At 39.8% G+C, this 12067-nt stretch overlaps 1 protein-coding gene across 3 annotated transcripts in view; it reads left to right on the forward strand.

Annotated features, from left to right (window-relative positions):
• The window catches only part of homer1b (homer scaffold protein 1b), a 179890-nt gene that overhangs the window by 132709 nt on the left and 35114 nt on the right, over positions 1-12067 (forward strand). For all 3 annotated transcript variants that reach the window (XM_014174926.2, XM_014174927.2, XM_014174925.2), the window contains 2 exons: positions 787-943; positions 1082-1192. In XM_014174926.2, coding sequence (XP_014030401.1) covers positions 787-943; positions 1082-1192 — 268 coding nt within the window. The remainder of the gene's footprint in view (positions 1-786; positions 944-1081; positions 1193-12067) is intronic.

The following is a 12067-nucleotide window of genomic DNA, read 5'->3' on the forward strand; positions in this document are numbered from 1 at the left end:
TGAACTATCTTGCCTAGCAATTAAAAAAAAATATTTAATCACACTCAGCTTAGATCTTTTCTAGCTTCAAAATGTATTCTAACTGTCCATTAGTCGGGTTTCAGGCCATATCATAGCATTATATCTGCTGCTTATTTGGTGATAAATGAGACTGTAAATTATGTGGACAAAAGGCAGCATTGTGCTGTCCTTTTCATAGATCTGTTGAAGGATTTCGACACTGTTGACCATTTATTAATAATTTGTAGACTGTCTGAAATTGGCCTCAGTCAGGCAGCCTGCATTGGTTTGAAAACTACCTGACAAACAGGACACAATGTGTTTCTTCTGATGGAACGGGACATGGTAGTAGGTGCCAGGTCTCACTGGTTTGTGTCAAGAATGGCAACGCTGCTGGGATTTTCATGCTAAACAGTTTCCCGTGTGCACCAAGAATGGTCCACCACTCAAAGGACATCCAGCCAACTTGACATAACTGTGGGAAGCATTGGAGTCAACATGGGCCAGCATCCCTGTGGAACGCTTTTGACACCTTGTAGAGTCCATGCCCCAATGAGTTTAGGGGGAGTGCAACTCAATATTAGGATGGTGTTCTTAATGTTTGTACACTCAGTGTACAGTACAGTGTACACTTCATGTTTATGTTTGATACAGGGCTCATCTGTAAAAGAGACCTTGGTCTCAGCATGACTAATCTCATCTCCTGATTACAGCGGATTGTCACATAGATGTTACCTTTTCTTCTGTTATTATGAAGTAATCGTGTTAATGTGTCCTCTTTCCCAGCCCCTCCATCAATAAGCACTGGGAGGCAGAGCTATCAGCTCTAAAGGGGAACAATGCTAAGCTAACAGCCGCTCTGCTGGAGTCCACAGCTAACGTCAAACAGTGGAAACAACAACTGGCTGCCTACCAGGAGGAGGCCGAGAGACTACACAAACGGGTGAGGAGGCAGAAGACATGGGAGAGAGATGGGAGATGGGGATGGTGTGTGGAGCATCAATGGTATTTGTTCAGTTTATGTGTGTAACTTATTTCTGATTTATTTTGTCTCTGTGTGTGTGCGTGCATGTGTGTCTAGGTGACTGAGCTAGAGTGCCAGAGCACCCAGACCCCTGTGATCAAATCCCAGAAGACGGAGCTAAACCAGACCATTGAGGAACTGGAAAGCGCTCTGAAGGATAAAGAAGAGGTACGTGTGTGACATATTTGGAGACACCTATTTTATTTTATCTTTATTTTAGCAGGGAGTCCCATTGGGACCAAGGCTTCTTTTCCAAGGGAGCTCTGCATGAACACAATTTATAACATTTACAACATTCAAACATTAAACATAATGAGAACATACAATACTACAAGCAATTTAAGAAGCAAACACATTCCCTAACAAAGAGGTCCTCAATTAACAACTTGAACTGCCCTAGAGGCACCAGAGCATCAAGGTACAGAGAGCTCTGCATATCATTCCATACATAGGTTGCAAAAAAACTGAATGCAGATTTACCTATAGTGATCATTGTGACATCTAGCATTAGCCATCCCTCTGATCAGGTCTGGTGACTCGTATGTCTGTAAGGTAAGGCAAAAGTTTGCACAAGAGGGCTTTATAAACAAAGAGAGCAGGGCATTGATCTATGAGACTGGAGATGGCCAACCTACTTTCTGATACAGAATGCAGTGATGTGTACTGAACCTATCGCCTGCATTAAAGCTTGGTGCGCTATGACACACTGGGTCCATTGCCTTCAATACAGTGGAAGCTGCATTCATATAGACGATATCACTATAGTGTAAAGCCGGAATGTCGACTGAACAATTTGTTTTCTACTTTTTAATGAAAGGCATGCCCTATTCCTATAAAGGAAGCCCATTTTAATTCTTAACTTTTAACTAACCCATCAATATGATTTTTGGAAGATAGTTTGTCGACAATCCAGATACCCAGATATTTATAAGCAGGGAAACGTTCGATGCTATATTCACCAATTTTTCACATTTGTGTTTTTTCATCAGAAAATATTTATGGGTACCTTCATCAGTGTGTAAAATATGACTGTTCTCAAATTTGTTTATTCATAGATTTTAGTATTAAAATGGGTTTTGTTGCAAAATGCTATATATTTATTGTTTAGCTGTAATGGAATGTTCGTATCATGTATATTTGACTGTGATATGTGGTTGTCTAACCTAGCGACCTTAAGATGAATGGACTAAGTCACTCTGGATAAGAGCATCTGCTAAGTGAATCAAATGATAAATGTAAATATTTTACATACAGATCTCATGTTACTGTATTGATACGCACACACACACGTAACACACACGCACACCGACACAACACACACACACATACACTCAAACACACATACACACACACTTTTACACTCATCATATGCCGATGCTACTCTGTTCTTTATTTTACTACTATTATTATCTATCATGATGCCTAGTCACTTTACCCTGCCTTTATGTACATATCTACCTCAAATACCTCGTACCCCTGCACATTAATCTGGTACTCCCTGTAGTGCCTTCAGAAAGTATGAATACCTCCTGACTTATTCCACATTTTGTTGTGTTACATTCAAAATGTATTGAATTAATTGTTTTTCTCACCCATCTACACACAATAGCCCATAATGACAAAACAAAAACATGTTTTTGAAATGTTTGCAAATGTATTGAACATGAAATACAGAAATATCTCATTTACATATGTATTCACACCCCGTGAGTCAATACTTTTTAGAAGCACCTTTGGCAGCAATAACAGATGTGAGTCTTTTGGGATAAGTGTCTAAGAGCTTTGCACACCTCAATTGTTCAATATTTGCCCATTTTTCTTTTTAAAATCCTTCAAGTTCTGTCACGTTGATTGTTGATAATTGCTAGACAGCCAGACTTGACATATATTTTCAAGCCGATTTAAGTCAAAACTGTAACTAGGCAATCTCAGGAACATTACATTTTGTCTTGGTAAGAAACTCCAGTGTAGATTTGGCCTTGTGTTTTAGATTATTGTCCTGCTGAAAGGTGAATTTGTCTCCCAGTGTCTGTTGGAAAGCAGACTGAACCAGGTTTTCTCTAGGATTTTGCCTGTGCTTATATCTGTATTCCGTTTCTTTTTATCCTAAAAAACTCCCTAGTCCTTGCCAATGACAAGCGTAACCATAACATGATGCATCCACCACCATGCTTGAAAATATGAAGAGTGGTAATCAGTGATGTGTTGGATTTGCCTCAAACAAAATGCTTTGTATTCAGGACAAAAAGTACATTTCTTTTTCACATGTTTTGCAGTATTACTTAAGTGCCTTGTTGCAAACAGGATGCATGTTTTGGAATATGTGTATTTTGTACCGTCTTCCTTCTTTTCACTCTGTCATTAAGGTTAATATTGTGGAGTAACTACCTTAGTTAGTATTGTATTGAGCATTGTGGAGTAACTATCTCTATCCTTAGTTTTCTCATATCAAAACAATTAAACTCTGTTGGTGAAAACCCTGAGCAGTTCCCTTCCTCTCCGGCAATTGAGTTAGGAAGGACAACTGTATCTTTGTAGTGACTGGGTTACCTGATACCCATCCAAAGCCTAGTTAATAACTTCACCATGCTCAAAGGAATATTCAGCGTCCGTTTTTTTTGTTTTTGTTACACATCTACCAATCGTTACCCTTCTTTGCCAGGCATTGAAAAACCTCCCTGGTCATTGTGGTTGAATCTCTGCCTGAAATTCACTACTCGATTGAAGGACTTCACAGATATTTGTATGTGTGGGGTACAGAGGGGAGTAATAGTGGTTAACATAATTCAAAAATCATGTTAACCACTATTATTGAACACGGAATGCATCCATGCAACTAATTATGCGATTTCTTGAGCACATTTTTACTCCTGAATGTATTTAGGTGTGCCAAAACAAAGGGGTTGAATTGACTTAAGACATATCAGCTTTGACATTTTTATATACAGTGGGGGGAAAAAGTATTTGATCCCCTGCTGATTTTGTACGTTTGCCCACTTACAAAGAAATGATCAGTCTATAATTTGAATGGGAGGTTTATTTGAACAGTGAGAGACAGAATAACAAAAAAAAATCCAGAAAAACACATGTCAAAAATGTTATAAAATGATTAATGAGGGAAATAAGTATTTGACCCCTCTGCAAAACATGGCTTAGTACTTGGTGGCAAAACCCTTGTTGGCAATCACAGAGGTCAGACGTTTCTTGGTAACCAGATTAAATCGGGTACGTTTTTTATCCGGCGGTGTAAATACTGCCCCCTAGCCCTAACAGGTTAACCTGTTGGGTCTAGGGGGCAGCATTTGCACGTCTGGATAAAAAAAATGTACCCGATTTAATCTGGTTACTAATCCTACCCAGTAACTAGAATATGCATATACTTATTATATATGGATAGAAAACACTCTAAAGTTTCCAAAACTGTTTGAATGGTGTCTGTGAGTATAACAGAACTCATTTGGCAGGCAAAACCCTGAGACATTTTCTGACAGGAAGTGGATACCTGATGTGTTGTATTGACTTTAAACCTATCCCATTGAAAAACACAGGGGTTTAGGAATATTTTGGCACTTCCTATTGCTTCCACTAGATGTCACCAGCCTTTACAAAGTGTTTTGAGTCTTCTGGAGGGAGATCTGACCGAACAAGAGCCATGGAACGATGATGTCCCATTAGACACCTGGCGTGCGAGTTCATGTTGGGTACCCTCGTTCCAATACGTTATAAAAGAGTATGCATTCGTCCACCTTGAATATTATTCATGTTCTGGTTAAAAAAGGCCCTAATGATTTATGCTATACAACGTTTGACATGTTTGAACGAACGGAAATATATTTTTTCCCCTCGTTCATGACGAGAAGTCCGGCTGGCTTACATCATGTGCTAACGAGACGGAGATTTTTGGACATAAATGATGAGCTTTTTTGAACAAAACTACATTCGTTATGGACCTGTGATACCTGGAAGTGACATCTGATGAAGAGAATCAAAGGTAATGGATTATTTACATAGTATTTTCGATTTTAGATCTCCCCAACATGACGTCTAGTCTGTATCGCAACGCGTATTTTTCTGGGCGCAGTGCTCAGATTATTGCAAAGTGTGATTTCCCAGTAAGGTTATTTTTAAATCTGGCAAGTTGATTGCGTTCAAGAGATGTAAATCTATAATTCTTTAAATGACAATATAATATTTTACCAATGTTTTCTAATTTTAATTATTTAATTTGTTACGCTGACTTGACTGCCGGTTATTGGAGGGAAACGATTTCCTCAACATCAATGCCATAGTAAAACGCTGTTTTTGGATATAAATATGAACTTGATAGAACTAAAAATGCATGCATTGTCTAACATAATGTCCTAGGAGTGTCATCTGATGGAGATTGTAAAAGGTTAGTGCATCATTTTAGCTGGTTTTATGGTTTTGGTGACCCTGTCTTTGACTTGACAAAACATTACACACAACTCTTGTAAATGTACTGTCCTAACATACTCTAAATTTATGCTTTCGCCGTAAAACCTTTTTGAAATCGTAAAACGTGGTTAGATTAAGGAGATGTTTATCTTTCAAATGGTGTAAAATAGTTGTATTTTTGAAAAATTTGAATTTTGACATTTATTTGGATTCAAATTTGCCGCTCTTGAAATGCACCTGCTGTTGATGGAGTGCACCACGGGTGGCACGCTAGCATCCCACCTAGCCCCAAGAGGTGTTAAGAAACACATTCATATACACAACAATACAGAAAAAGCAAAACACAATCATAAAAACCAGACACATTCTTCAGTAAAAAAGGTCCCCTAACAACCGTCTGAAATGCCCTAGAGGCACCAATTCCTTCAATTTTAAAGTGCATTGTAGATCATTCCAGATGCAAAAAAACAAATAGCAGATCTACCCAACTCAGTGGAGATCGAAGGGATCTCTAGAGTTAGCCATCTCTCAGCCTGTGTCCGGTAGCCCGTATATCTATAGGTTAACAATAAGGTAAGGTATGGTAGAAGTTTATGCAAGAGGGCTTTATAGACAAAAAGAGTCCAATGAATCATTCTACGACACTTCGAGGGTCAGCCCACATTCTGATACAAAATGCAATGATGTGTACTGAACCTATCGCCCATAATAAGTTGCAATGAGCTATGATCAACTTTGTCCAATGGCTACAATACAGTGGCAGCTGTATGCATATAGACAATATTGCCATAGGAATGAATGTTGACTGAATTATTTGTTTTCTGCAATAATGGAAGACAGGACCTGTTCCTATAGAGGACGCCTATTTTAATTATTGATTTCTTAACTGATTAATCAACATGCTTTTTGAAAGATAGCTTTTTGAGCAATCCAGATGCCCAGATATTTATAGGTGGGAACACAATCAATAATGGCACCATCCAAAGTACAGTTGAAGTCGGAAGATGACATACACATTAGACAAATACATTTAAACTCAGTTTTTCACAATTCCTGACATTTAATCCTAGTAAAAATTCCCTGTTTTAGTTCATTTAGGACCACCACTTTATTTTAAGAATGTGAAATGTCAGAATAATAGTAGAGAGAATGATTTATTTCAGCTTTTATTTCTTTCATCACATTCCCAGTGGGTCAGAAGTTTACATACACTCAATTAGTATTTGGTACCATTGCCTTTAAATTGTTTAACTTGGGTCAAACGTTTCGGGTAGCCTTCCACAAGCTTCCCACAATAAGTTGGGTGAATTTTTGGCCATTCCTCCTGACAGAGCTGGTTTAACTGAGTCAGGTTTGATGGCCTCCTTGCTCACACACGCTTCTTCAGTTCTGCATACAAATATTAATATTCTATATTGAGGTCAGGGCTTTGTGATGGCCACTCCAATACCTTGACTTTGTTGTCCACAACTTTGGAAGTATGCTTGGGGTCATTGTCCATTTGGAAGACCCATTTGTGACAAAGATTTAACTTCCTGACTGGTGTCTTGAGATGTTGCTTCAATATATCCATGTAATTTTCTTTCCTCATGATGCCATCTATTTTGTGAAGTGCACCAGTCCCTCCTGCAGCAAAGCACCCCCACAACATGATGCTGCCACTCCCGTGCTTCGCGGTTGGGATGGTGTTCTTCGGCTTGCAAGCGTCCCCCTTTTTCCTCCAAACATAACGATGGTCATTATGGCCAAACAGTTCTCCAAAAAGTATGATCTTTGTCCCCATGTGCAGTTGCAAACCTTGGTCTGGCTTTTTTATGGCAGTTTTGGAGCAGTGGCTTCTTCCTTGCCGAGCGGCCTTTCAGGTTATGTCGATATAGGACTCGTTTTACTGTGGATATAGATACTTTTGTACCTGTTTCCTCCATCATCTTCACAAAGTCCTTTGCTGTTGTTCTGGGATTGATTTGCACTTTTCGCACCAAAGTACGTTAATCTCTAGGAGACAGAACGCGTCTCCTTCCTGAGCGGTATGACGGCTGCGTGGTCCCATGGTGTTTATACTTGCGTACTATTGTTTGTACAGATGAACCAGACTTGTGGAGGATGAACCAGACTTGTGGAGGTCTACAATTATTTTTCTGAGGTCTTGGCTGATTTCTTTTGATTTTCCCATGATGTCAAGCAAAGAGGCACTGTGTTTGAAGGTAGGCTTTGAAATACATCAACAGGTACACCTCCAATTGACTCAAATTATGTCAATTAACTTATAAGAAGCATCTAAAGCCATGACATCATTTTCTGGAATTTTCCAAGCTGTTTAAAGGCAGAGTCAATTTGTGTATGTAAACTTCTGACCCACTGGAATTGTGATACAGTGAATTTTAAGTGAAAGTAAACAATTTTAAACAATTGTTGGGAAAAAAAATGGTGTCATGCACACAGTAGATGTCCTAACCGACATGCCAAAACTATAGTTTGTTAACAAGAAATGTGTGGAGTGGTTGAAAAAGCGAGTTTTAATGACTAAGTGTATGTAAACTTCCGACCTCAACTGTATGTATGCATGATTTGGAAAATAACATGTACTTGGGTTTACCTGCATTAAGTACCAATTTCAGTTTCACAAAGGCTTTCCGCAGTGCAATAAATGCAGATTAAAGCTCTGACAGAACCTGGTCAGCTGTGGGGGAAATAGCAGGTCAAAGTTTAACTTTTTCATAGATAAAAAAAATTGTGTTCCTATAAATAGTGAAAAGAACTGGCCCAAGAATCGATCCCTTTGTTATGTCCAGAAAACCTGATTTAACACCATCATTAATACACAATGTGGTCTGTTAAATCATTTTCAAACCAGCTACACACAGCCTGCCTGGTGCAGGACAATTGATGAAAGCTTCGGAATAATTACTGAGTGATCCACAGTGTCAAAAGCTTTAGACAGTCAATAAAAAGGGCTGCACAATGTTTATTTTTATCCAAACAATTAAGAACATAATTTAAGACCAAAGAAGTAGCAGAGATAATGCTATGACCTGGTCTGAAACCTGACTGGTGTACATTTAGAATACATTTTGTTGATAAAAAGGATCTAAGTTGAGTATTTAACAAGGATTCTATAATTGTTTCTAGGCAAGAGAGTTTTTGAAAATGGGGCAATAATTATTTAGGTCATATGTGTCACCACCTTTGTGAAGGGGGAGTATATGAGCCGCCTTTCAGACCCTGGGGATGGTACCAGAAGTAATTGTAAGGTTAGAAATGTGTTAAAGATTCTGCATTCAGAGGAGCAGAAAGCTGAAGCAATGGCTCAAGCAAATCAGCCCCAGTGAATTTATTTTCCATCAATCTTGCACAAGGCATCGAGCCCATCAGAAGAAGAAAGCTGTTGAAATTAAAGCAAAGATTCACGAGAAGTTAACGGAACTTCCATCGAGCCAGCTAAAGACTGGGAGAGGGGCAGGCAGTTGTCTGGCTGACCAGGGTCAGTTCCACCATTTATTTCAAATAAAAATACTGCAGAGATAAAATGTTAATTAAAAGCTTCACAAATCTGATTTTCTCAGTAATGATGCCAGAGTCTGACAACTTGCTTAGGCAGGAAAGGAGAAGATTTTCCACGCATCAGTGTATTAACTGTTTTCCAAAATGTTGACGGTTCACCAGCAGAGTCAGAGATAGAACTTAGAAAGTAGCTAGATTTAGCTTTCTTGACTGAGGAAGTGCATCTGTTTCTAAATTGCCTGAAAAACTGCCAATCTGCTACAGAGTAATATTTTCTAGCTTTGGCCCAGGCCATTCATCATAACAAGATCTGAAAGTTTTGTAGAGAACCAAGAGTTTAAAGGGAGCTTGTTTGTCTGCCAGAGTGAAAAAAATAGATAATAAAAATTCTAGAGCTAATTCAGGGTCATGCATGCAGCTGATAGAGGAGAAGTCAGAGGAATAATATCATGAAGAAAAGCTTGTGGGGAACAATGTTTAAAATATCTGTTCATAATTATACGACACAAAATGGCACCTGACCTACTCTGCTATTTTGTGTGTTTTTGTACATAATGTTTCCGCCATCGTTTCCTGTGACCGAAAAAGGCTTCTAGATATGAGAACAGCGATTTGGATAAAGATTTCTCTTTAAATGAGTCGGCGGCGCAGGAAATACTTCTCACCCCGGACCAGGCCCTAATTTCAGAGACTCGGAAAAGGAAGCGATGGCGTAAGAGGCCAACGTGCGGGCACTCTAATGAAACTACGTTGGCTAATAAATTATCCAGCTCTACCCTACGTTCTATTGGCGAACGTACCACTACTGGAGAACAAACTGGACGAGCTCTATTCGAGACTATCCTATCAACGGGAGCTGAAGACCTGTAATATCTTATGTTTCTCGGAGTCCTAGCTGAACAAGGACATGGATAATCTATATCTAGCTGGTTTTTCTATGCATCAGCAGGATCGAACTGCAGCCTTGTGTAAGCTCAAGGGGGGAGGTGCGGGTGTCTTTGTTGACAACAGCTGGTGTGCGATCACTAATATTAAGAGAGTCTCAAGGTTCTGCTCGCCTGAGTTAGAATACCTCATGATAAGCTGTAGACCATGCTATTTACCAAGACAGTTTTCTGTGTTTTTCGTAGCTGTCTATTTACCACCACAAACCGATGCTGGCACTAAGACCACACTCAACGAGCTGTATAGGGTCATCAGCGAACAAGAAAATGCTCATCCAGAGGTGGCGCTCCTAGTGGCTGGGGATTTTAAGGCAGGGAAACTGAAGTCTGTTTTAACTAATTTTACCAGCATGTCACCTGTGCAACTACAGGAGACAGAACTCTAGATCACCTTTACTCCACACACAAAAATGCATACAAAGTTCTCCTTCCATTTATCAATTCTGACCATAATTATATCCTCCTGATTCCTGCTTACAAGCAAAACTAACATTTTGTTGTGTTACAGCCTGAATTTCAACATTTATTACATTGAGATTTACCCCATATTGTCAAAGTGGAATTATGATTTTAGACATTTTTACAAATTAATAAAAAATGAAAAGCTGAAATGTCTTGAGTCAATAACTATTCAACCCCCTTCTTATGGCAAGCCTAAATAACTTCAGGAGTAAAAATGTGTTTAACAAGTCACATAATAAGTTGTATGGACTCACGCCTGCTCCCACTCCCCTCGAGCGAGGCTGCCATTCATTACGCTAACCTGTCACCATCATTACGCGCATCAGCGCTCATTGGACTCGCCTGGACTCCTTCACGTTGTTGATTGCCCCCTCTATATCTGTCTGTTCCTCAGTTTTGTTCCCCGTGTCAGCATTATTGTCGTAATGTCGTTTTGTCCCCCCCGTCCAGATGCTGTTCATGTTTTGTTTGATGTCCGTTTTTGATTAAATGTCCACTCCCTGAACTTGCTTCTCGTCTCCAGCGTCGGTCCTTAGAGAATGCTGACACCACTATTTGAAGCATCAGGAAGTACTTGTTTTTTGTTTTTGGTGGTGATGTCGGGAAAGAGTGCCGCTGCCAATGGAACCGGGGGTGCCTCAGCTGGCTCGTCGGGCTTCCACGCCATAGCTGGCTCGAGAGGTTTCCTTGCCTCGGTTGGCTCGGCAGGCACCCATCTCACATCATGCCTCAGTCTGCCCGTCAGGCTCTCATGCCTCAGTGGGATCGTCAGGCTTTCACGCCTCAGCCGAATCGTTGGGCTCCCACGCCTCAGCCGGCTCGTCAGGCTTCTATGCCTCAGCCGGCTTGTCCAGCACCCATGCCTCGGCCAGCCCGCCAGGCTCACCCAGGTGGGAAGGCTGCGCTTCTCGTCTCCAGTGTCGGTCCTTACACAAAGATCAGGTAGGTTTTTCCAATGCCTCGAAAAGAAGGCTGGTACATAAGTAAAAAATAAAATAAATAAAGACATTGAATATCATGTTGAGCATGGTGAAGTTATTAATCACTACAAAGACACAGGCGTTCTTCCTAACTCAGTTGCCAGAGGGGAAGGACACTGCTCAGTGATTTCACCATGTGGCCAATGGTGACTTTAAAATAGTTACAGAGCTTAATGGCTGTGATAGGACAAAACTGAGGATGGATCAACAACATTGTAGTTACTCCACAATACTAACCTAGATGCCAGAGTGAAAAGAAGGAAGCTTGTACAGACTAAAATATCTTAAAACATGCATCCTGTTTGCAATAAGGCACTAAAGTAAAACTGCAAAAAAATGTGGCAAAGAAATTAACTTTATGTCCTGAATACAAAGTGTTATGTTTGGGGCAAATCCAACACAGCACATCACTGAGTAACACTTCATATTTTCAAGAATGGTGGTGGCTGCTGGAGTTGCTTACCAAGATGACATTGAAAGTTCCTGAGTGGCCGAGTTACAGTGTTGACTTAAATCAGCTTGAAAATCTATGGAAAGACTTGAAAATGTCTGTCTAGCAATGATCAACAACCAACTTGACAGATCTAGAAGAATTTAAAAAGAATAATGGTAAAATATTTTACAAACCAGGTGTGCAAATCTCTTAGAGACGTCTCACAGCTGTAATCACTGCCAAAGACGATTCTAATATGTATTGACTCATGGGTGTGAATACTTATGTAAATTAGATATTTCTGTAT

Source organism: Salmo salar, chromosome ssa26, assembly GCF_905237065.1.
Source record: "Salmo salar chromosome ssa26, Ssal_v3.1, whole genome shotgun sequence".
Taxonomy (NCBI): domain Eukaryota; kingdom Metazoa; phylum Chordata; class Actinopteri; order Salmoniformes; family Salmonidae; genus Salmo; species Salmo salar.